Consider the following 24,550-nt stretch of genomic DNA (forward strand, 5'->3'; position numbering starts at 1 on the left):
ATCTTCAGGTAGTCCAAATCCAGTTTGTACATTTTTGTACTAATAATAATCGGGATTTAGTTGAACATCGTGGCTTGAATTGGGATCTTTTCTTTGTAACAGGATCCCGATTTGAGAAGTTGAATAGCTGTCCAAATAGATTTAAAAGTACCAGTGCTTTAACAAGTGTCAGATACTCTAGCTGGAGAGACGATCGGATTTGGTTAGAGATGAGGTAGTACTCGACTCAAAATCAGTCACCTCGAGACTTTGGAGAGTGCTGATTCAATTACTCTATCTATGGTAAGTAAATCACTATAGCATCGAATAACATGCACGCTTATAACAGATGCCCGGAAGCATCCACTTCCCCTTCAGGATGATGAAAACAACTGCCTCGCCCCCAGAACACCACTTCTACAAGCCGACCTCTCCCCAAGGCCGGAGAACTCACGATCTACAGCCACGCAAGTCGTCGACACTAGCTGTGATAGCTGGTATTAATGCCCCGACTTCGATACTCGACTTTTGTAAAATACTCAAAGTGTGAGCCATGATCTTGACAACGGGAAAGTCGTCGATAGCGTGGCAATATTATGGGATGAAAAGGGGGAATTGGCTGAAAATTGTTGTAAGATATCAGATCTTTGACTGGTACGAATGACTGGAATATCATGAACAGAGGGTGCCTCTGGCATTTGGCACGAATGGCGCGTTTCGCGCTGTTCGCACGATTCGCGCAATATGCGCAAAGAGCTGGAAGAAAAGTACTGGACTAGCCTAAGCATTAAGTCTGATGAAGCAGTCTTTTAAATATCAACACTAAATCCCCATATACCTATCTTCAGAAAGAAACCACACAAGTAAAGAGAAAGTGGTTAGAAAGCTACATCTCCCCGCAACCCTTCACACCCCGTACCTGCATGCAGAAGGCAGCCCCACCCTTCTCCGCAAACATCTCCCTTCATGCATCAAAATATTGGAACACAGAGTAAGTTCACGGAATCCGCTCGGCCTCATCCCGATATACCCCCGCTCGGCTCAGGACTTGCTCCTCCGTTCTCCCTCCACAATAAATCCAGTTCCTCTCACCTTGAAAATTAAAAACTATTTTCAAACACTGGTAGTCACGATGTTACACAACGTTCCTAGGCTTGTACATTGACGAAAACACGCCGTAAGTCACATCACACCATCCCACATATCAGCAGTCAAAGATGTTACACAACAGCTAGTTATCAGCTGAGGAAGGAGATCTATTTCCCGTCCTCTATGTATCTGTGCCGAAGAAATCTAATTCTATGATTTGTTGTTGATGTTATTGTGAAAGAAGAGGAGAGGTACCACCCATTATTATCTGTTTTATCTGCAGAGGAGAGATCCCGTTTTTGCTCTAATCACACTTCGGATCTATGATGATGATGATGCACAAATAAAAATGAGAAAGAAGAAAGAAAGAAAGCATTGCCCGTTATGCTGTTTCGAAACTCACTTTCCGTTCCTTTCCTTTCATCCCTTCCATTCCATCCGTCCGTGCTTGCTCCGAGTCATGATCATCGTCATACCATCCATCCGTTCAACGCAGCGCCTTAATCTCAACTCGCTCCTCCCTAAGTTTCCCTGACTACCTTGTCGACTGCTTTCGCGAAGTAGTCGATATTGTGCGTATTCAGACCCGCCATACTAATGCGTCCATTCTTCGTCATGTAGACGTGAGATACCTCTCTTAACTTCAAAACTTGCTTTTCTGTCAACCCCGTAAATGAAAACATGCCAATCTGATCCGTGATATGGTTCCATGTGCCCGGAGTTCCCATCTCCTCCAGCTTGCTCCTCAGACTCTTTCTCATGTCAATAATTCTGCCTGCCATTGTCTTGAGATTTTGTTCCCACTCCTTGAACAGAGCCTCGTCATTCATCACCAATCCAGCAATTCTGGCACCGTAGGCGGGAGGATTCGAGATCTCGGATCGTTGGAGGATGGTTAATTGAGAGGCAATTCTACCAATGGTAGATTGAGCATCTGCACCCGGTCCTGTGACGAAATGGAAACATCCCGCACGCTCACCATACAGACCGAAATTCTTGGCAAAAGATTGTGCAATGCACATCTCGAAGCCTTGCTCGACGAAGTATCGGACTGCCCAAGCATCCTTTGCCAGATCACCAGAGGCGAATCCCTGATATGCACAGTCGAAGAAGGGGAAGTGGGATTTTTCTCGGAGGAGAACGGCGAGTTCTTTCCATTGTGATTGTGTGGGGTCGACTCCGGTGGGGTTGTGGGCGCAGGCGTGGAGAACGATGATGGAGCGTTCGGGGGCGTCAGCAATTGCTTGCTTCATGCCCTCGAAATCGAGTCCCTTGGTTGATTTCGAGAAGTATGGATAGCTGGCGATAGGCATTGAGACATTGGAGAAGATTTGGTGGTGATTGGCCCATGTTGGGTTGCTGAAGTAAACGGTTGGGTGACCGGGGAAGAATTTCGAGAGGAACAAAGCACCGAGATGCAGAGCTCCTGTACCGGAGATTGTTTGTGTAGATGAGGTTCGTTTTTCGGTCAGAGCTGGTGAGTCTGCTCCTAGGATAAGTTTGGCTGCCGCTGCGGTGAAGGTTGCGAGACCGGCGATAGGAAGATATTCGTGATTCAAGGCAGGGTCAGATCGGAGGATTTCATCTGCCTGAGTAGAGCTATCAGCATGATTCCAAGTAGATAGAAGGGAAGAATGATGATGAATATACCTTCTTGACGACTGGCAGAACCCAAGGCTTTGCGTTGTCGTCTCTATATGCACCGATTCCCAGGTCAACTTTTTTGTCGAAATCGTCAGCCCGGTACGCCGCCATCAATCCAAAGAGGGGATCTTCTGGAGCTTGGGGCACCGCGTCCGCGGGGAAACTGGAGATAGCCATTGCTGGAGACATGTGGCCGGTGATGCTTTGCAGTCGGAGGTTGGAAGAAGAGGAGTGTGATTGTGAGGAAGAGGGAGGGGAGAGGTGGTTTGTGTTTGTAGGAGTCATGCTGAGCGACTTTCGCTCGCCTGTCTCGTCTCAATCTGGGGTCGGATGATAGTGGCTCGTCCGTCGTCGCCTTCCTTTTTCCCAGGCCAGGGGCAAACGGACCATTTTTATCTCTGCTCTGGGGAATGCTTGCTTGCAGCAGACTAGTACGGACCGAGGCAACGCGGTAGCTCGCGACTTAGGGAATGACTTCATGATTGCCATCGTTTTGGAAATACCGGAATTATTATTATGGACGGGAGGCATGTGCCTCTTGCATTTCTGCCAATATCACGAGGGTAATGTAATACCCCCAAGTTGGTGGCTGACAGATCCCGGCATCACCTGCACAGCCGTTAAGGAGCCGACCCAGCAAAAGTCTTACATGTGAAAAAAGCAAGTCGGCTTTGTTTCGAAAAGAACAAGTACTGCATTACCCCATATGGAACATGTGGTGGAAAACTCCCCGAAGAAGCAATTATGAGGGCTCAACAATGAGGCATACTGGCTCTGAGCATCACGAGGCGTGGTGATTATTAAAAGGGGAAGAGTTTTCTTTCTGAAAGATTTGTTGGGCGAAAAGACAATGTACGAGCTTTTTTTTAGAGGTCTCGTGCTCTTCAATCTTCATACTTTGGACAGATAATCTAGGATAATATTTAAAGCCAAGGTATTTATGCTATGGTGAAACTTTGACAATGGTACCTAGGTATCTTTCCATTGCAGTTAATGTTCAAATTTTACCAGTCATGATGATTTTACAGCAGCTTGATGATATCTACACCATCATCCACTTTAACTGGGCAAGAAAACTAAGATCACACTACAAATGACATACCACCGTTTCATCTGTCCGTGCCGTGGCGCTCCGGTAGAAAGAGCAAGTTCGACATAGTCCAGATCCCTCTACTGGTCACAAGAATCCATGGTTTGGAGACATGCATATGAGCATTTCAGCCCACGACCTCACTGACAATGATCAATAGCATGTTCCTTATTTCACAGATGCAATGAATGTATTAGTATCTCAAATAACTAAATCCCATACCACCAAGAAGAGACTAAGTCCACAAGAGGCATAGAAGACGTATTTCGCCGTACTCTTCCTCTCACTGGCCTTCTTCAACTCCTTATTACCACCACCAACATTCTCAGTCGTCAAATACGAGTCCGTTACCAATTGATCAATATGTGCTGACTGGGTTGCCAGATTGTTGACAAGCTGAGTCTGTAGCTCAGAGATCTCGATGAGAGACTTTTCCGCCGTCCTAAATATAGCATGTTAGATTAGATCTCGGGTCCATCTCCACATGGTCCGCCGCCAGATGCTGCACCTACCTGACTTGATCTAGTGTACTTTCGTAATGTTTCAACATGTCCTGATTTTGTTTCTCGAAGACTTGGATTTGTTCCGCTGTCAACTCCTCTTCTGGATAAAGCTCTTGTGCTTCCAAATGAGCCTTCGATGTAGATGCGTGCATCTGAGGAGATATCGGTTCATCAAATGAGAACTTGGGTATATTTTCCATCCGTGACTTGGCGAGTGTACTCTTATTCTTCTCCATCTCACGCAGTATCCGTTTCTCCATCATGGAGGCTTGGAACGTCCCACATTCTTGTAGCTTCTGCCGTAAATACCACAGCACGTTTTCTCTATGCATCGAAATTGCATTCGCCTTTGCCTCGTCGAGCTGCTCTTCCAGTGTCTTGCTTTGCCCAATTCCGCCGGCAGCCCATTTTCCTAGAGATCCCAGACCTAATCTTGCATACCTCTTTTTCCGTATTGTTTGTTCGGTGTTCTGCCGTACCAACTCTGCGTCTGACAACATCCGAATGCGGGCGTTTAGGTCCCGCAGTAACTGTTTCGTCTCTGCATCAATCTGGTCTCTTTGGCGATCTGTCAAGTATTTCCATTGTTTGTCTTTCGAGGATGTGACGGTTCGTCTGGGAGGTGCTGCTGTGGAAAGGTAGGATTGTCGTATGCCTCTGAGTTCAGTATTTAGTGAAGCTATGCCCGCATTCTATGCAATGGTGAGTATAGGATTCAGTAAGAGACACGAAGGAGAGTTACAATTTCGTAGGCTTCTTTCAGAAAGCTGTCGATGTGTGCCAAGGTCAGGGCCGGGTCTGCTGTAGGCGGAGCATCGTGGCTCTTCAGCAACTGGTTAAGGAGAGGAGTAATGTCGGTCATGGCGAAATTAGAATGTGCCCAACAAAAGTGAGGTCGTCAGCAAGTAACGTTGTTCATGGCCCTAAGGTATGCATTGTGATGTCCCAGACGCGCATATCTTGAGATGCCAGCTTTTGACAATCGGTAGCTTGTTCGCTTGGAAGCTTCCGTGACAGGGGTCATTCTCAGCCTTTCGGGAGCATTCGTCATTCCTTCCCTTGAAATAATTTTCTTTCTTTGCAAATTAAATATTCCTTCTCAACAACAATCTCACATGGATTTTCTATGGAGAGTTTTCTTCTCAATCATCCACATTTTAATCTTGCCGTACTAACAACTCCGGACTGCACCCACGGCGCAAACTTGCTATCTAATCTCGTTAGGAAGTCCGATGGCCTTTAATGCATCACGAGCAGCGTTATTGGCGGCGGACGGCTCTTCTGTGCCGAGAGGGGCAGCTTGAACCAATGATGCTCATGCATTTCAATACAATGGGCACAAAGTCTGAGGACCATAAGGTGGATCGCCGGGTCTAACCTTTTTATTTCCAAGTGTAGAAATATCGTGCATGTCCTTCGACGGTAAGTGGGATCTCCATCTTTGGCCAACAGTTGCTCTTGCTGTTGTTTTTTCCATAGTACTTGCTATGTTACACTTCTCGTTGTTATGGCTCAAGACCTTTCTTACCTTGGAGATGCAGAGAAGGCAGAAGAGATAGGAGCTAGTGTTCAAGGCGCTGTTTTTGAGGAACCAGCAAAGCCACATTCAGAACCACTCCAGGAAGCCAACACAACTCATGGACAGCAAGAAGAAACTCAAGTTGTTCAAGATGAGGCCCAGGATCTTGAGGCGTTGGCAGCCGTCACCACTGGACCTGTCTACTCGGCATTCAGTAATTTTAAGAAGAAATACATTGTTGTAATGGTTACATGGGCAGCTTTTATTTCACCTACATCAGCCAATATCTATTTCCCAGCTTTGAACCCTTTGCGAAAGGATCTCAATGTATCGACCACACTCATCAACTTGACTCTTACCTCCTACATGATCTTCCAAGGATTGGCGCCGACAGTGTTCGGAGACTTAGCAGATATGGCAGGCAGACGACCGGCTTATATCATTGCGTTCATTATATATATGGGTGCCAACATTGGTCTGGCGTTGCAAAACAGCTATGCAGCACTCTTCATTCTTCGATGTCTGCAAAGTACTGGGAGCAGTGGTGCAATTGCTCTGGGCTACGGTGTCGTCGCAGATGTATCGACAAGTTCTGAAAGAGGAACATATATGGGCATCGTTGGAGCTGGGACGATGATGGGTCCAGCATTGGGCCCAGTTATTGGTGGTATCCTCGCTCAGTTCCTGGGATGGCGGTCTATTTTCTGGTTTCTGGTCATCTTCACTGGCTGCTTCTTGGTACCGTACATCCTCACTGTCCCTGAAAGCGGTCGAAATGTAGTAGGCAACGGCTCTATTCCACCGCAAGGTTGGAACATGACTGTGCTCGAATGGTGGCAACACCGCAAGGAAGAGAAGTCTGGGGAGCTCTCTCGAACCGAAATAGCCGAAGGTCGTCGTCTTGCTCAAGCAGAGCTTGCTAAGGGTCGCAAGCTTCGCTGGCCTAACCCACTTAAGACAGTCTACATCATTATGGAAAAAGACGTCGCTATGGTCTTGTTCTACAACTCTCTCATTTATACCGCCTTCTATGACATCATGGCCTCGATCCCATCACTGTTCCAAGAAATATACCATTTCAACGACCTGCAAATCGGTCTTTGCTACATCCCTTTCGGCTGCGGTTGTGCCGTCGCTTCATTCGTCAATGGCAGACTACTAGACCGCAATTACAAGAAAGTTGCAAGACAGATCGGCTTCACCATCGACCGCAAACGAGGCGACGACCTCCGCCACTTCCCTATCGAAAGAGCGAGGCTGGAAATCATCTGGCCGCTTCTCTACACAGGCCTAGCCTGCATTCTCTGCTACGGCTGGGCTCTTGAGAAGAACGCTAATCTCGCCGCACCTCTGATCCTCCAATTTTTCATTGGTCTTTGCGTCAATGGCTCCTTCAATATACTTAGTACCCTCGTCGTCGACCTTTATCCTCAGAGCCCGTCGACTGCTACGGCAGCGAATAATTTGGTGAGATGTTTTGTTGGTGCGGGTGGTACGGGAATCATTAATATTATGATTGATAGAATGGGGAGAGGCTGGTGTTTTACATTCATCAGTCTTGTTTGTGCGCTTGCTAGTCCGATGTTACTTGCTGAGTTGAAGTGCGGAATGAAGTGGAGGGAGGAAAGGAGGGTGAGGATGGATAAGAAGAAAGAAGAGAAGAAAGAGAGGGAGGCGGCGAGGGAGTCGAGTTTCAGTTCTGTTGAGAGTGCGGGGACGGAGGAGGAGGTTGAGACGCCATTAGGGGAGGAGAAGAAGGATGAAAAGTCGTAAAGAGGCAACGGGGTCCTGAAAGCATAGAGAATGTTAGAACTTGAATCAACAATAGTCTAAAGCGCCAATTAGCAGACAAAATCATCACAAAGACATGATTATAATACTGCATTCCCGAGCCATCACCCGGGACTCGGCTAACCTACCCTGCAGGAATCAAGCTACCCTGAGACCCACTACCCCACTTGATGGAACTTCAACTTGAACATCAAAAGATCCGTATCATGGGGCCCAATAATGAGTGTAATTATATTTGCTCCCATCTATGATATGGGCCGCCCTTCTGGAAATCACCAGTGGCACCATGTCGTCTCGACGGGGGCAACATATTTCAAGGAAAGCGTGTGATGGCTGTCGAGATCGAAAGATCAAGGTAATTTCAGTCCTCCGTCTTGAAGCCGCAATGCTTACGCCAGTTAGTGCACATGGACCGATGCAACATCATGTGCTGGGTGTGTGACCGCTGGACTCTATTGCACTTTCCAGACCACACGCAAACGACGAGGACGCCCTCAGAGGTCAGTCTAGTCTCTTCATAGTTGACTCCGCTGACAAGATCTGTAGAGATCTCGAGAAGTTCAGACAGCTAAAGACGTCGGGTCTCCCAAATGACACATCAGGTGGAGATGCTCGAGTCTATCTTCTACCCAATGCTGCATCATCCGTAACTATCGAGGACTTATGTCCAATGACCACTTTCCACTCAATTATTGAAGAATTTCTGGAGAATCTCTATTCTATAGCACCTCTAATCCATGTCCCATCATTCAACTCCCAGGTCTCCGAATGTCTCTACCTCAAGGACGCCCGTTTTCTCTGCCTATGCCTTTCGATATGTGCGATGACGATTTCTTCTCTTCCTCGCAAGGCAAGCATCTACCTCCCTGGACACTATCAAAGCTCGAGAGAAATGGTTAGTCGAGCTTACCAACTGGTAATCGCTAGTCGGCTCGCCACATCACCAGACTGGGCTGATAATCCGTCTTCGAACGATATGAACTGCTCGCTTCTGCTTGGAATGGCAAGCCATTACACTCAATGCCCTAAAAGAGCGTGGTCATTGATTAATGAGAGTATTCATTGTTGTAGGTCACTGAGTCTTTACCACGAAAACGGGTACAAGGAAATGACTACTATAGAAATCGAAATCAACAAGAGGGCATTCTGGATGCTTTACATCGTTCAAATGTGAGCTTACATTATGGGCAATTAGACCAAATCACTGACCGCATGTCTCATAAAGAGCCTTTCACTCTACTAGGTGAAAGTCCCACGTCGACCGACTGGGAATTCCTTGTCCCTCTCACCCTCTCAGACGAAGAGCTTGTTAAAGGCTCGACTACCTTGCCTTCCTCTGGACCTACTCCCATAATCACTGGCTTCGTCACCTTGATAAAAGTCTTCCTCTGCGTCCTCGGCCTCCTCTCCGTACATTCCACCAATCCTTTCTTCCTACACACTTCCCCTCACCAAGACCAATTCCTCTCCCCTGCCTCCCTTCTCCGCACTTTCAACGCCCTATCTCCCGTCCTAAACGACATCCCGGCCGAGCTCGACATCCTACAACCCCACACAAACCGCCACTTCGATATAATGAAATCCAACATCTACATCACAAAACTCTACCTCCAATCCTGGATCCTGGACCGCTACCTCAATCTCCTGCCGCCCAGCCCCTCACCCCAATCACCCAACACCTTACTCACAGAAGCGCAACGATTACGGAGTTATCGCCAAGAGATCGCGAAACAGGCATTACAGGTGCTGAACTTTTGCTCGCATAGTACACTAGAGAGTCATGGGGAAAGTATGGTGATTAAGATCCGAGAGATTGCTACGAGTTTGTTGGAAGGCAGTGAAGAGCGTGTGGATGGGTTTGGGGAGGGTGGGAGTCCGAGTGAGGAGATGGTCGGTGGGCAGGAACATCTAATGGCGTCGTTTTTGAGGATTCTTGTTAGTCTGGATTATGCGAATCGGCAGGCGCAGGTTGTGATAGGTGGGAATGGTTAAGAAATGTATGTGAGTTGGAGGAGCTTTTGAAATAGGGGATAATATGTTTTGTACAGCACTTTCGCTTTAATTCTTTTTGTTCAGGCAGTATTCAGACATGTCTGAACGGGTAGATACATGGTATGTGAGGGAAGTACTGTATGTATCTCAAGGATCTATGAAAAACGCCTTCTCTACAACTATTTCCAATTCCGCTTTTCGATCATCAGGACTCGAGCTTGTCGATACCCAAAGCTTGTAAGTACCAGCTTTTATTTTCCATTTCCTGCTCTCGACGTGCCAATACGCCGCTTGTAACACGTTCACATCGATACTTATCCTTCCTATCTCACTGGGTTCAAGTGTCATCTTCGCAAAACCCACCAGGCTCTTGATGACATGATCGTCGCTGGCTTTCGGGGGCAATATATATGCCTGAACAACTTCGGCGCCAGCAAAACCTCCCACATTCTTGATGTCCGCAGTGATGACTGGACCATGCCCACCTGGTGCCTCCAAACTACCTTCCACTTTCGCACCGCTAATCTCAAAACTTGTATAGCTCAACCCAAACCCAAAAGGCCATCTCACCTCCTTTTCCGTACCCCACATCCGATCAAAATGTCTGTATCCAACAAAGACTCCCTCCACATATTCCACCTGTCTCGACTCATAACTATCCATCCCAAAATTGCCATACACAGCAGTATGCTCATATTCTTTCGGCCACGAAATCGGCAGTTTCCCCGAAGGATTCACATCCCAAACACATCAAAGATCGCGTTCCCGGATTCTTGTCCCGCATACCAAGCTTGCAGAAATGCAGGCACGGAATCAAGCCAAGGAGTCGTGACCGCCACACCTATCGTATTGACGACAATTGTGCGAGGATTGACAGCAGCGACTGCTGCAATGAGACGGTCTTGTGAACCGTCTGCTGGTAAATTCATATCGTCCATGTCCTGGCCTTCAGTTTCCCACTGCGCTGTATTGCCGACGCAGACGATTGCTACGTCGGCTTCTTTTGCGAGTTCTGTGGCTTCGGATAGGACGTCAAGTTCCATTTCAACTTGCGGGATGAAACCAAGGTGCGCAGCGATCTGTCCGTCGAGTAGATAGAGTTCGCCGTTTGGTTCGGGGGAGGAGACGTTGTCTATTCGAATCTTGTATGATTTTCCGGCTTCGAATAAATATTGTGAGTGGAGCTCGTCTTGGACGCCGAGGAGAAAGGCCATGGAGTCCTTGGTGGCTTCCGCTTGTTCGAAGAGGGTGACATCGTTTACGTACATCTTTGAAGGACCCATTGTACTGAAGCTTAAGTACGGGCTTGAAGTCTCGGTCGGAGTGTAAGTGGTTGTGAAGCGTACGCTTAGTTTGCCTTCTACGGCGGTGTCCATTAATGTGGTGAAGGATCCGCGAGCAAATTCAGCTGTGTGGAAAGGTTCGCCCTCAAATGTAGAATTCTTCCAGTACTCGGCTTCGAAACCGTTGTTCCCAGTGGAAGTTTTACATTCTTTCTCCATGTCTGGATGGACCCTGAAGATGTGAGCACCTGATGATTCATTAGTCTTTGAACGATATTCCTTGTAATCACACTCTAGCAATATGCTGTGAAATTTTACCTTTGGAATAGGCGATAATAGTATCTTCACCAAGTCGGGAAGAAAATGCATCGAATGGTGACACTTTATAGTGGCAATTCAAAGACGCACTGCCACCTGCATGTGCCGCAGGATACTTCGCAAGGGGTCCCAGAAGGGCTATCTTTTTACACTTGCTTTTATCCAAAGGCAGAATGTTCTCTGCGTTCTTCAGCAACACGATACCTTCAGCTCCCGCATGACAAATCAACTTTCGATGTTCTGGTAGATCAACAGCTGTTTCGACGATGTCATCCTTGCGATCGTCGAATTTTCCCGTTTTCTTGAGTAGTCTGAGTACAGCTCGTGCACGATCTTCAATTGTGCTTTCAGTCAATGTACCAGCTTCGAGAGCCTGCTTGACTTGCTCCAGACTTCGCCATTTAGTTTTCCCTGGCATTTCCAGATCGAGGCTGGAATCTATTAATCAAGTGAAACAGAACAGGCATACTACATACCCGGCATTGAGACTTTCCACGGTGCTCGTAGTTGCTCCCCAATCACTCATGACAAGGCCAGGGTATTTCCATTCCTCGCGGAGAATCTTTTGTAAGAACTCGTTGCTCGTGTCAACGTGTTTGCCATTGATCTTCGGGTAGCTGGTCATCAGACACCATGGATCTGCAGTCTTGATGACTATCTCGAAGGGTCGTAAGTATATTTCTCTGATTTCTGTCAGTCTAATCTCCTCAATTTCTGGAATTGTCAAGACAGTTTACCTCAACGCTCGCTCCGAGATTATCTCGTTCACAGTGAACCTCCTCGTATCCTGTTCATTTCCAAGGAAGTGCTTGATGGTCCCACTAACACGCTCAGACTGAAGCCCTTTGACATACTCGGCGGCGAGGACACCAGAAAGAAGGGGATCCTCGGAGAAGGCTTCGAAATTACGACCGCCAAGTGGTGAGCGATGAGAGCATACTGTCGGCCCAAGAAGTACATATGCTCCTTTTGTTTGTGACTCCTGTCCAAGAGCTATACCGATTTGCTTCGTTAAGTCACCATTGAAAGTGGCAGCGATTGAGACACATGCTGGGAAACAGGCTGCTGTTGTACCGTCAAAGAATTGACTTCCACGGGCGCCATTGGGTCCATCGGTGACCTATAGCTAAAGGTGTCAGTGTTGGCTCACACAATTGGATGTGGTAACTTGCTCTTAAAGATGGGATATTCAGCCGTTCAATGGGTACAGTCTCCCATACATTGGCGCCAACAAGGAAGGAGATCTTTTCCTTGAGAGTGAGTTGTGTCAGGAGAGTGTCAATGACAACGTCGCTAGACTGGTTGGTCAATTGCGTCATGGTTGGAAAGTTTCATTCCATGTTACAAAGACCCAGAGCTGTGCAGTCTCGATTGTTGATGTACCTCTTTTTGCTCGGTGTTTATCGCCTCGTGAAAAGGAGACGAGTCAAGTGATTCGTACCCCATATTCTCCGAAATTCTCCAGTGCCAAGCAAACAGTTTAATTCCAAAGCTCTCTGCGAGTCCTCATCCGATATGGGGTCGGTGCTCCGAGTGAGGATGGAAGTGGAATGCGATGCAGTCTGTAGAGCGGATTCTCGGCAATATTGGCCAGTAATTCGAGTCATGCACATCAAGCGAGCCCCCCTTTTGTGAGTTTTGGTGCGCTAGTTTCTCTATTCTCCGTATATTCTCCAGTAGTGTCTCCCGCCTTTTCAACATCGAACACCCCAGACCCAAGGCCAGTACCACGCATGAAACGGCACAGAACTTTGTTCCTCCTTCTCCGCTTTCATGTAGGTATCCACCGATACCCCAAGGAATATATTATCACCTGCAGAGACCTCAACCTGGCTCATGTGGCCTATATCTCGTGGCTTCCACGCCATTCCACTATTCTCCGGTTATTCTCCAGCGAGACTATTCCCGAGACGAAATTTCACATCCTATCCTGCCAATTATGTTGCATGAACTTCAGTTGAGGCTTGAGCTGGAGTGACTAGTCGTCTCCGCCTCTCCCATCTTTCTCTCCACATATCTCCGCAAAGTGGTCGGACACCCATCCAGACTGTCGGGTTCTTTATGTATAAAGAGGTCTAAAGTTTCTGACGATCTTTCTTCTTCATCACTTGAATCTCCAGTTCAATCTACTCCATCTCCCCTAGCATTGCTCTTCCTATCCTTCACCTCAAAATGGAGAAAGAATTACATACGACAACACAAGTGGAAGACAGCGCTCCGGGAATAACGCTCTCTACTTCCGAAGCAGTCGCAAAGTATGAGGAGAATCAGCATTTACAAACAAGGCTGAACGCCTTGAAAGAGAATTGGAGGGGTGTCATTTGGTGTAAGTGTGCCAACTCGCTTCAGATCCTTATCCCCATGCTGATCATCCCAGGTCTCTACTCCTTCTTTATCTGCTGCATGTTCGGCTACGACTCCTTGGCCGGATCTGCAGTCATCTCACTTCCTGCCTTCAGACAGACTTTCGGCAGACCGTACGATGGGGACTATGTTGTGGACGCAAACTGGCAACTAGGCTTCCAAGCTGCTACACTCGGAGGTATGCATGGCTTCAGAATCTGATGTCTCATAAGCTAACGAAACAAGGAATTGTTCTTGGCGGCTTCATCACAGGTTTCGCAGCTCAAAAATGCGGGCGGCAAATTTGCATATTCGCTGCTTATTTCTTCACGATTGGAGGTGTCGTCATGCAGTACTTCTCGTCTACCCCAGCTGAGTATTTTGGTGCCAAGATCTTGACTGGTTTGCCGCTCGGGGTGTTCACGACGATTGCACCCACTTACGCTTCGGAGATTGCTCCTTTGGCTATCAGAGGTGCTTTGACGTCGGGTATGAACTTCTCCATTGTCCTTGGACAGTTGATCGGATTTGGTGTGATGAGAAAGACCACGTTGGGCCAATATACAGGACCGATGTCGTACCGCATTCTGTTCGCTGTGCAGTGGGGCTTTGCTGCTGTCGGTCTCGCGTTCTTACCATTCTTCCCAGAGTAAGTGTCTTGGATTGATCGTATTGTGATGTCCGCTGATAAAGCAGATCTCCTTATTGGCTCGTTGCTCACGGTCAGATCGACAAGGCGCGAAGAAACATCGTCAGGCTTCACAATAGCAATTACGATGTGGATGGTCATCTTGCTGAGATCAAGAGAGCGTTGGATTCTCAACGAGCCGAGAATGAGACTTCGGGTTCATACAAAGAATGCTTCAATCATGCGAACTGGAGGAGAACTTTGGCAGCGGTCAGCACAATCTTTATCCAGAATGCATGCGGAAATTCCTGGGTCATCGGTTACATGAGCTGTAAGTATACCACAAGCAGATGGACGATAACCCGAATTGATCTGTCACATAGACTTCATGCAACTTGCCGGCTTGTCTGCAGCAAAAGCGTTCGATGCCACAGTCGGCCTTAGTGGAATGATGGCCGTTGGAAATATATGCGGTTGGTTTTTGGTCGAGAAGTTTGGACGTCGAGGGACAGCACTTTATGGGTGCAGCATTCTTTGCGTCACTTTACTCGTGATCGGTATCGTGGCTTGCATCAATACCACTAATGCCATCTGGTAAGCATATTCCTAGACCTGACTACCATCTGCTGCTATGGCTCATGAAACTTCAGCAATATCAGAATGCTAATTCATTGAACAGGGTTCAAGTCGCCTTCATGGCCATCTGGTCATTCGTCTACCAGGCAAGCATCGGATCCTGCGCAGGACCCATCATCGCCGAGAACCCAACATCACGTCTTCGCGGTCCAACACAAGCTCTATCAACCATGATGAACGGGCTCAGCGGCTCCATCTGGGCCTTTTGCTTGCCCTATGCTGTCAACCCTGACCAAGGCAACATGGGAGGCAAAATCTCTTTTGTCTTTGGAGGAATTTTAGTGTTCGCAGTCGTGTTTATCTTTTTCATGATTCCAGAGTCTAAGGGTAGAACTTATATTGAGATGGATGAACTTTGGAGTCGAGGCGTTCCGCCGAGGAAGTTTGCTAGTACGCAATTGCTTTCTTTGGAGGGGAAGGGTGATGAGGTGGAGGGGAAGCATTTGGAGGATGCGTGATACCACAACTGCGATAGTGGGACTTGGTGTCGTAACTAGTATTAGCTGCATGAAGGTATAGGAATATGATTAATATGTAATAGCGAAAGAATCAGAACCACCTAAATCCTGGCCTCACCTACGGCACGTCGGTTCTTGAAGATAGAGTTAGGGAAAGCGACATAGAAGCGCTTTGCCAAGACAATTTGGTAAAGAGGGATATTCTCATGCGATGCTCGAAGAGGTTCGACAGTCCACAAGTCTTAGCCGCGAATGTCGCTTGGTCCCTAGAGCATTTCTAGAAGTTGGAACAACGAGAAGAGTTACAACAAACAATTTTCATATGCTACTACGATAGGCTTGCACTATCGTACCCAGACTTTCAGTAGGCGAAATAGTTTGCCGAGTTCTGGGTGTGCAATCGGCAACTTATGTCGCCCACTGAGACCCAGTATCAGATATAAACTCGCTAAAGTACCGAGCCGAGAACGCCGAATGCCAAAAGTGTTGCAAGGAAACAAGACCTTAGTTCCCAATTCGCGTCTGGAGAGCTAGAGTGTGAACAAGTTTCGGCAACTTGCGTTGCAGCTCTTCCCATACCTCCTGGCGAAGCTCCTCGTTCATTACCTTGGGGTCCAGTTTGTTCATCTCATCCTGAAGACAACGCAGAAGACTTGGTGTAGCGCCTTTGAGAAACTGCATGATTCCCTTGTGTCTCAACGTTAGCAAGCGCGTGTATGTATGCAAGTACGACGGGATGCCTCACATTTTCTTCAGCATCACGTTCTCGGATCATGCGATGTTTCTTCTGGAGAACATTTGCACTCCTCTCGACGCCAAATTCTTGAAGCATTTTGGCACTGATTTCGGGATAAGTGCAACCATTCTTCCTGGACGCCATCAGATAATCTTCGAGAGCTTTTGGCCATGGATCAGCCCGAAATCCGGCAGAGAGGATCTGGGGCTGCTCCTGTCGGATTCCGAGTGCAGTGTTAGATGCTGGGAAGTCTTGTGGAGTTGCAAGCCGCCATTCGCCACTAGGATCTAGCTGATGGTAGTCGAGCAATGTTTCAAGCGACTCGCCAGCGTCAGGGACCATGTTGTCTGTCTCGAGTCCAAGATTCGACATCGGAAAGCCCAGTCTGCGCATAGCAACTTGCCAATTCTGCTCTTGCGGCCACTGAGGATCTTGGAGGCCCATGTCGTGAGTCGTCATTCCTATTTCGACAACAGGGAAGGCTATTTCGGACAAAGTATTGTTCTCCATCAACTCTCGTTCGAATACTTGTTCTGATGCAGGGCCTAAGACAAATCTCGAATTCCCTGAAGCTTGTCGAGGATATAGATAGAATTCGTAACCTTGGTCCGAGCCTTTGTTTCCGGTTTGGTCGTTGGATATATCCATCCTATGAGATCCTATCTAAGAAACAATTTCAAGTAGCGGCAGAATCATTCGAAAGTGCTCTCCTACGTATACTTATTTGTCTCTATGCGGGTGTTGCTGTCGTTATGTTCCAGCAAAACAGCCTAGAGTTCAACCTGACAGTCGACGCCGAGTCCAACTCATGCTCAAGCCTTCCCTAAGCCTTCCTCAAGCCTTCCTCACACGGAGGTATGGCAGGTGACGCGCTGGGGGATGGTAGCCAATCGGTGGAAGCCAGAGTTTTTGAAAGCCGTTGCCGCTGTAGCGCATGTGCTTCTGGCACTTCGTCATGCATAATTTTTTATCATTGTGCAACCACCAAGTTAGAAGTGGCAGTGATAATCCGCCCCATAGGTGGAGGTGAACACTTGCAATGTTCCTGGAGTTCTACGTGGCCACTGCATCATGGATACATATTGTGAGGCGTACACATGGCGTGGAGCAGCGTGAAGCGGCGGGGTGCCACGTAAAGAAAAATACAGGCTGCAACATGTTCCACCTAAGCCGGGCGTACAAGCGTGTTTACCACAATTGCCCGATTTATTGTTTCAACTACCCTACAACAAGGGTGTAAACGTCCGAACTACCCCGAGCTTTCAGCAAAAATTTGAGAGTGAGCCTCTTTGATAAAATGCTTGTGCGCACACCAAGTTTTGGTAGTCTCCTATGTACCTCTTTACTATAACGCGTTTTTCATAACAATTTTGACTTGCCCTAGGCTACCCTCAAGGCTTTTCATTCGTCAGGGCTCTGCATCCCCCAAGACCAGGCTCTGTGCTACCTGAATTGCTTAAGTTGGGGTATGCGCGGAAGGCGCCAGACCTTCGGGGTATTTCAAACGGTTTTCACCCTTGATGTCGGGTAGTCAAACAATAAATCCAATTGCCCCAAGCTTCCAGAAGTGAGCAACCAGGCTTCCTGCAGACCCGCGCTCGGTGGTTGCGCCGATTATGACTTAGCATGGCGATAATTTAGGGCTCCATGATCCCTTATATACGAGCGTGATCCCTCAGATGTCTTCCGTAAGACTCACAGTTATCTCAGAATTTAGAAATCTTTTATGCTAAATTGTCGAACCTGAATTCCTTTTCTAACACACTTCATCATGTCAAGCTCATCTCATGATCGCCACTACAAGAACGTCCACGCGACCCACAGCCGCGAGCCTATGTCTTCAGACGCTCAATTGGACATGTCTTCAGACGCTCACTTGGACTTGTTGTTTATGCGAGACACAGTAAGTTGATACTTCTGCACATTAGTCTACCTATCTAACACATCTCTCCTAAAAAGATTGTCAATCAGATTATAGACAATGCTACACCTTATCTTCTCAGCATCATCGAGAACGAGATAGACCGTCTCAGCAGTTGTCATAACGAGAAACCTATCGAATGTAACGCTAAAGGGAATGACACAACAGACGGAGCAATTTTTCATTCGAAACTCTGAGTGCAAAGCCGAAGGGAATGGCACAAAAGAGGGCGCAGATTTGCATTGGGGGCAATGGGGGTGGGGAATTGTTGGTCCTCAAGTTGATCTCCTAGTCTCCACAGACAATACCCGAGATATTATATATTGAAACCTTTTGTTTTGGATTTCTTATGTACTTCGCTCCATGCTCAGGATTACCTCTCTGCAATGCTTGGTAAGCAAAGCGATAACTTGCTTCTCTATCCTCTACAGAAGGGAAAGTGCATAGTAGTTGAGCTATGATCTTGATCTCAATAACATCAAGTTCTTCTGTCATTTATTTCAAACCGATAAAAGTAGAGTGAGTTCAACTAGCTCGTACAACGACACCCTTAGAAGTTGTGCTGTTTCCAATGTGCGTTAATCAACTTGAAATCTTCGCAAACCTGCCATGCAGTCTCAAATTCGATCAGAATGCGCACGTGATGAAAATTGCATATTGAGCCAAGTGGTTTTTGAACATGACTTGCTACGCAAAGGATGTCGTGATAAGCATTAGAGCAAACATTTTCGGGTTCTTATCGGGGTCTTGGCAATTAATTTTTGTGGTCAACCGGGGCTGCATATTGCCTGAAGACAGTTCAGCCTCTCATATGTTAGCTTCACGGTTCCAATGTTGGGCTTACTCGGAGTCTTGACCCAATTCACAACCTCAAAAAAAGAAGAAAAAAACGAGTGAGAGAACTGACGTTGCTGGGTCTGAAACATTGTGCTTCTTATTTCGACTATTCCTGCTGAATATCAAGGTCACGCGCATTTTTGTTTTCCCAAATTTCCTCAGAATGGCGTACGTATCCGACTTAGGCGTACCGTTGGTAGTTATTCTGGTTGTATACTGCCTCTTTAGCACTTTCCAAGCAAGAAGAATACGTCAGAAGTACGCAAAACTATTTGGCTGCAAAGATGCTCCAAGATACCCGCACAAAGGTCCCATCTTCGGACTTGACCTCTTCTTCGACAATCAAGAGCATGCCAAAACTTTCACACTGCTTGAAACATGGACTACTCGCTTTGAGAAGTATGGCCATACATTCAGAGCGAATTTCCTTGGAAGCTCGGCGATCTGTACTATCGATCCAGTAAATATTCAAGTGGTGCATGGCTCGAACTTTAAGGATTATGGAGTGCAACCGCTGAGACGAGCTGCGACTCTGCCTTTTCTAGGAGAGGGAGTCTTTACTATGGATGGTGCGTTTTGGGAGTATTCGAGGAATTTAATACGTCCTACGTTCAACAAGACGAATGTTACGAACTTGTCAGCTTTTGAGGTCAACTTGAAGAAGTTCTTCGACTTACTACCTCGGGATGGGTCAACGGTGGATTTAAAACCCTTCGTATGCAGACTGGTACGTCGTTTCGAAGATAATCTCAAGCTTTCATCCACTCATTGTCCTTAGTTTATTGATACATCCACCGAGTTTTTATTTGGAGAGTCAATGAATATCCTAGCTATAAAAAGCCCAGCTCGATCACAAGAATTCCTCGATGCTTTCCATTATGGCCTGCGTGGGACTGGTGCACGACTGCAGCTCGGGAAATTAGATTTTCTATACCGAGACAAGAAGTGGAGAGACTCGATCAAGGTAGCTCATGCATTCGCCCACCACTATGTCGATAAAGCAATTCAGTACCGAAATAATCGCCTTGCAGAGGACAACTCCCTGAGTAGTAAGTCATACAAGACAGATGATGCCAGACACAAATATGTTTTACTACATGAGATGGCCCTGGAGACAGGCAAACGAGACGTTTTGCGAAACCAAATCATGCATGTCTTCCTTGCTGGGCATGAGTCCAGCGCGGTTGCTATTGGCAATGCTATTTTTCAGCTTTGCCGCAATCCAGATATGTGGAATAAACTCAAGTCAGAAGTTCTTGATCGAGAAAAAGAGCCTTTGACGCCTGATGCATTGAAGAATATGAGATACTTGCAGAACATCATCAAAGAAAGTGAGTCCTCGCGAGCTCACATTGAGCTCTTCTATCATATCGCATCTCACTAATGGTTTTAAGCCCTTCGTCTCTATCCCGTGGCTAGCACGGCCACACGAATAGCATATAGAGACACAATACTTCCAACAGGAGGTGGCGCTGACCGAAACTCCCCCGTCTTCGTCCCAAAAGGCTCGACGGTCATGACGCCAGTGTATGCTATCCATAGACTAGCAGATTGTTTTCAACCCAATCCGAACGCTTTCCAGCCCGAGCGATGGGAGGAACTCAAGCCGGGATCGAGCTATATACTGTTCGGATGGGGACCGAGAACTTGTCCTGCGCAAAATATGGCAGAAATGGAAGTGGCTTACACTTTAGCAAGGACGGCCCAAGAATGGGAGAACATTGAGTGTAGAGATGAGGTAAAGGAGTGGGTGGAAGAATTGAGATTGTCGACGAGTAGTCGCAATGGAACGAAAGTAGGATTGGTGTGGGCTTCTCCCCAGGAGCAAAATTGATGATGCGTCATAAGGTTCAAATAGCGCAGCACGTACGACATTGAAAGTTCGCAAGAAATGCAGCGATCATTAAGAAGATTCCTTTTGATATGGAGTGGGCCTTGCCAACGTACTGAAATTGTAGAACGAAAAGAGGAATCTCATCACCGTTGTCACCAAAAGACACTTCACCTCGCTTCCCCTTGCTCCCCGCACCTTAGGCTGATCGGCTTCCCGCTCGGGCCTTCCCAAGTTGCTGCAGGTACGGCAAAACCCCAGCAGAAAGTGTTGACGACACCAAGGTTACTTGGTGCTGGTTCCCCCAGCCTCGCTATTTCCTTTTACTGCTAAATAAGTGTTTCGTGTTGCATCTCTCTCTTCTTCTTCTTGCATCCACATTCTCTGTCGCATTCAAAAGTCGAGTCTATTTGTCGCTCGAGATCAAGGCCGAGTCCGTACAGAGATTGATATTCATTGAGGGTTGCGCGATATCATCACCATTCACGATGCCGTCTGCAAAGGGAAAGCCTACGGATCCGAAGCTGAAGGAGAAGGTTACTGAAGGTAAGAATGCGATATCTGCTCTTGCGCATACTATGCTATTCTTGGTTTTGTTCGATCATTTTAATCGGACTTCCATTGCATTGCGCCGTTTTGCGCACGCAATGCTTCAACATACCCGAGTCTGGTGCTCCGACATCATTCTCGACATCTTTCGCACATCCGAGCAAGAACTCACTAACACATTCCCAGAAGTCAAACAACAACCCAACAAAGACGGTTCAGGAAAAGGTCAAATGGCCGCTTGGAAAGCTGCCAAAATCGGCAAGGAATACGAAGCCCAAGGCGGCGATTACGAGAACGAGCCTGGATCCAAAGATAAACCAGAAAAGGGTCCTCCACAAAAGAAATCTGAGTCTGAGAAGAAGGCCGAGACTTCTGGGTCTGTTAAGAAGGATGAGGATGAGGAGAAGGGTGAGGGAAAGAAGAGGGGTCGACCGAAGACTGGTGAGGGGAAGAGTGTGAAGAAGGCGAAGAAGGAACCGAGGGAGGGAGAGAGGAAGAGTGCTAGGCAGCAGGCTAAGCCGGTGCAGGAGAAGAAAGCTGATGATGAGGAGGATGAGAATGAAGAGGAAGAGGAGAAGCCTGCTAAGAAGAAGGGTAAGACTGCTGGCAAGGCTAAGTGAGCTTGCCGTGTTGTTGGGAGCAAGTCTTTCTACATGACCGAGGGAATTCTGACTTAGGACAATTGCGGAATGGGTCACTGGAACGAAACATCTCTTTTGCTGCATATCATATCTTATGGCAATTGTTATCGTATGCGAATTGAACGATTGAAATGGAATGATGATTACTGAAACCGACCTACAACGACTGCTGCTTATGGAAATGTGTTTTCAGAGAGTGTGTAAATTGCCCGAAACCTTGCACATGTAAGAAAGAAAGGAGAAATCATAGACTAAGGGAAAGCTCTGGTGCTTCCCTAAGCTACAACATAACACATGGCTTCGCAGACTAAAAGGTTCGGTACAGTACGCATGGTATAACAGATACGGAACTAGATCGTACTCAACGCTAATTATATGGACAACTACAGTGAAGTCTTGTGCTCATGAGGCTTCTCAGGGTATTTCACCATCAGTATCCAAGTAGATAAGGAAAATGAGCCTGCAGCTAACATCACGTGCTAGCCACTACCTCTTTCCTCATCTGAGCATTCCATATCTCAAGGTTGCAATAGTTCCACTTGAAAACTGATCAACGAGTACTCTCACAGTCCTTACGATACCAGACATTTCATTGGCCCAAGCCACAGCCGCCAATGTTACGAAAAAGAGACGCAAGGCTGGCAGCTCATCACAAGAAAGAACCATGACCACAATCATTCCTGATCCTCACATCACCTAGGCATCCATCACTCCAACATAATCATGGCAAACAAAAGCATCTCATACGAATACTCCAAGATCACCCAACAAGGAATCATCAGACTAATCCTCCTCCAACCATCTCCATCCCACGAGGCTCCGCTAGCCTGCTCCCTCATCGACGTCTCACTCAAAGATTGTGACAACGATATCCTCGAGCACTACGTCGCTCTCTCCTACGTCTGGGGAGACGCAACGCAGAAAGGCTCCATATCGATCGATGGCAAATTCCTCGAGATCACGGCTTCGCTTGAATTGGGGCTGCGATATATCAGGGATAAAGCGAGAGTCTTGCGTATTTGGGCAGATGGCGTTTGTATTGATCAGAATGATGTCAAGGATCGGAATACGCAGGTTACGGTGATGGCATCCATTTATTCTGCGGCAAGACATACGATTATTTTTCTTGGTCCCGGTATCGCGAAGCATGAGTCTTTGCTGGCGAGGATGGTCGACTCGGATTCTACTGATGAAGTTGACTACGATACCGAGTCCTTCAAAGAAGTGGCAGATGATGTATTGGCCCACGCGTGGTTCGAGAGGGTCTGGGTACTGCAGGAATTGGTGCTGTCTCCGGATCCTTGGGTTCAACTTGGTCGAGTGCGTATGAGGTGGGATCATTTCCTGCAATACATGTCTAAAGAAACCGATGTCCGATCCTCTCGCCAAGAACTTTTACATGGCATGGTTCAAATCCGAAGTAACCACCAAGTTCAAAGGCACAATACTGCAGGCACTGGATGGTTTCAGCCAGCCACCATGCTCGACATCTTGGAGGCAAGAAGAGGCTTGGGTGTCACTGATCCGAGGGATATGGTCTATGCCCATTTAGGCATGGCAGAACCTTCTGTAAGATCAGGGATCGATGTTGACTATTCTAAGTCAAAAGCCAAATTATACGAGGAGATAGCGACACAAGTCTGTGATGTCTCCCGAGATCTCTCCATTCTTAGTTTTGTGGAGGATGTCGACCTGGAGAAGCGACTCGATCTAGCATCATGGGTCCCAGATTGGTCGGTTACATTACAGTCGAGTAGAGTTCCGATCGAGAAGGCCTTCCGTGGAGGAACTCTAAATTTGATAAGTTTTAATATCCTTTATGGACTTCAAGGTGTCCTTTCCTTTGAAGGGCAGTATCACGGCACTGTTGTAGAGTTCTTACCTCGAGGAACTTTACTCTGCAGAGACCGCCACACTGTGCATTACTATGACGACTCTCTCATGGAAAGGATATTCGAGTTAGAATCTGTAGGGATAGTCAGCGTCCTGCTCACGTATTTTGCTCGTCTAGACAAGTCATGGTTTAAATCCCAAGGTCTTGTTCACTACTTACTATTCGAAAGATGCTTCAACCAACGTTCTTCAGACAGGTCATGGCTTGGTGACAAGGAGGGAAGACGAGAATCCTCAGACAAGCGGGTTCAACATTCCCAATTGATGTCAGACATGGTCCAAAAGCTCCCTCTGTCAACTAAAAACGCTCTTGAAGAGAAATTCCCCGATTCAATACAGCTTGTAGAAATTGTGTATGCATTCATCAGCGACATGTGTGGTCGACTTTCGGATGATGCAGATAACCAGATTGCATTGGTACGATGTGGAGAGGATCTGATATATTATTGTGTTCCAAAACACGCCCGCGTCAACGATATTCTGGGCTGTCATCCACTTCACAGAGAAATATTTCTATTCCGTCCCCATCTCCACGGAAAAGATCCAACAGACTGCAACGAGTTCTTGCAGAAAGCACGGAAGAAACTCACTACTGGCGCTCGACCCCTCCTACCAGTGGAGGCTGTATGTTGCAGATTTGTCACCTACTTCAACATAACGTATTCAATGCATCCTTCAAAGGCCTGGTTCCGCACTAGCATTGAAGTAATATTTGCAATTCATTGAACAGCATTAATCTTACAAGATGAGAAATCCATGCTCTCAAGGCAAGCAACATCTCATACCATATCTCGTCACTAACTTCAGTATTGAGATTTACAAAAAATAGCAAACGCAAATTATACTCATAGAGCAAATGAACGTAAACG

General features: G+C 47.1%; 10 protein-coding genes across 10 annotated transcripts; 6 read left to right on the top strand and 4 right to left on the bottom strand.

Moving 5' to 3' along the window:
- Positions 1 to 1,589: 1,589 nt before the first annotated feature.
- Positions 1,590 to 2,889, bottom strand: LY89DRAFT_586788 (PLP-dependent transferase; the record flags this gene model as incomplete). Its single annotated transcript, XM_018209388.1, has 2 exons — positions 1,590 to 2,657; positions 2,719 to 2,889. 2 exons carry the CDS (start codon positions 2,887 to 2,889, stop codon positions 1,590 to 1,592), a joined length of 1,239 nt encoding a protein of 412 aa, XP_018070850.1.
- An 863-nt stretch (positions 2,890 to 3,752) lies between these two features.
- Positions 3,753 to 5,416, bottom strand: LY89DRAFT_685451 (snare protein syntaxin-like protein 18/UFE1). Its single transcript, XM_018215089.1, has 3 exons — positions 5,048 to 5,416; positions 4,315 to 4,997; positions 3,753 to 4,244 (listed from the first exon to the last, which is right to left on the bottom strand). Exons 1-3 carry the CDS (start codon positions 5,165 to 5,167, stop codon positions 4,004 to 4,006), a joined length of 1,044 nt encoding a protein of 347 aa, XP_018070851.1. The 5' UTR covers positions 5,168 to 5,416; the 3' UTR covers positions 3,753 to 4,003.
- On the top strand, positions 5,400 to 7,674 carry LY89DRAFT_647120 (MFS general substrate transporter). Its single transcript, XM_018211942.1, has one exon. The coding sequence runs from the start codon at positions 5,813 to 5,815 to the stop codon at positions 7,595 to 7,597; it is 1,785 nt and encodes a 594-aa protein (XP_018070852.1). The 5' UTR covers positions 5,400 to 5,812; the 3' UTR covers positions 7,598 to 7,674.
- A 30-nt stretch (positions 7,675 to 7,704) lies between these two features.
- On the top strand, positions 7,705 to 9,026 carry LY89DRAFT_84873 (uncharacterized protein). The gene is made up of 4 exons (XM_018223457.1): positions 7,705 to 7,970; positions 8,018 to 8,115; positions 8,162 to 8,785; positions 8,841 to 9,026. The coding sequence occupies exons 1-4, from the start codon at positions 7,863 to 7,865 to the stop codon at positions 8,860 to 8,862; spliced, it is 852 nt and encodes a 283-aa protein (XP_018070853.1). The 5' UTR covers positions 7,705 to 7,862; the 3' UTR covers positions 8,863 to 9,026.
- Positions 9,027 to 9,754: 728 nt separating this feature from the next.
- LY89DRAFT_707719 (uncharacterized protein) lies at positions 9,755 to 12,614 on the bottom strand (the record flags this gene model as incomplete). The annotated part of the gene is made up of 6 exons (XM_018217631.1): positions 12,381 to 12,614; positions 11,946 to 12,328; positions 11,685 to 11,891; positions 11,209 to 11,639; positions 10,357 to 11,138; positions 9,755 to 10,297 (listed from the first exon to the last, which is right to left on the bottom strand). Exons 1-6 carry the CDS (start codon positions 12,525 to 12,527, stop codon positions 9,755 to 9,757), a joined length of 2,493 nt encoding a protein of 830 aa, XP_018070854.1. The 5' UTR covers positions 12,528 to 12,614.
- A 766-nt stretch (positions 12,615 to 13,380) lies between these two features.
- Positions 13,381 to 15,273, top strand: LY89DRAFT_647123 (general substrate transporter; the record flags this gene model as incomplete). Its single annotated transcript, XM_018211943.1, has 6 exons — positions 13,381 to 13,534; positions 13,586 to 13,750; positions 13,798 to 14,200; positions 14,248 to 14,510; positions 14,563 to 14,773; positions 14,859 to 15,273. 6 exons carry the CDS (start codon positions 13,381 to 13,383, stop codon positions 15,271 to 15,273), a joined length of 1,611 nt encoding a protein of 536 aa, XP_018070855.1.
- A 504-nt stretch (positions 15,274 to 15,777) lies between these two features.
- Positions 15,778 to 16,657, bottom strand: LY89DRAFT_782750 (uncharacterized protein; the record flags this gene model as incomplete). Its single annotated transcript, XM_018222616.1, has 2 exons — positions 15,778 to 15,960; positions 16,019 to 16,657. 2 exons carry the CDS (start codon positions 16,655 to 16,657, stop codon positions 15,778 to 15,780), a joined length of 822 nt encoding a protein of 273 aa, XP_018070856.1.
- Positions 16,658 to 18,930: 2,273 nt separating this feature from the next.
- LY89DRAFT_670014 (n-alkane-inducible cytochrome P450) lies at positions 18,931 to 20,601 on the top strand (the record flags this gene model as incomplete). Its single annotated transcript, XM_018213137.1, has 4 exons — positions 18,931 to 18,935; positions 18,996 to 19,494; positions 19,546 to 20,098; positions 20,162 to 20,601. 4 exons carry the CDS (start codon positions 18,931 to 18,933, stop codon positions 20,599 to 20,601), a joined length of 1,497 nt encoding a protein of 498 aa, XP_018070857.1.
- Positions 20,602 to 20,872: 271 nt separating this feature from the next.
- On the top strand, positions 20,873 to 21,964 carry LY89DRAFT_685454 (uncharacterized protein). Its single transcript, XM_018215090.1, has 2 exons — positions 20,873 to 21,144; positions 21,334 to 21,964. Exons 1-2 carry the CDS (start codon positions 21,087 to 21,089, stop codon positions 21,765 to 21,767), a joined length of 492 nt encoding a protein of 163 aa, XP_018070858.1. The 5' UTR covers positions 20,873 to 21,086; the 3' UTR covers positions 21,768 to 21,964.
- A 339-nt stretch (positions 21,965 to 22,303) lies between these two features.
- LY89DRAFT_719214 (HET-domain-containing protein) lies at positions 22,304 to 24,417 on the top strand (the record flags this gene model as incomplete). The annotated part of the gene is made up of 2 exons (XM_018218479.1): positions 22,304 to 24,305; positions 24,412 to 24,417. The coding sequence occupies exons 1-2, from the start codon at positions 22,512 to 22,514 to the stop codon at positions 24,415 to 24,417; spliced, it is 1,800 nt and encodes a 599-aa protein (XP_018070859.1). The 5' UTR covers positions 22,304 to 22,511.
- Positions 24,418 to 24,550: the final 133 nt, after the last annotated feature.

Source organism: Mollisia scopiformis (genome assembly GCF_001500285.1).
Source record: "Mollisia scopiformis unplaced genomic scaffold LY89scaffold_13, whole genome shotgun sequence".
In the NCBI taxonomy this organism is placed as follows: Eukaryota; Fungi; Ascomycota; class Leotiomycetes; order Helotiales; family Mollisiaceae; genus Mollisia; species Mollisia scopiformis.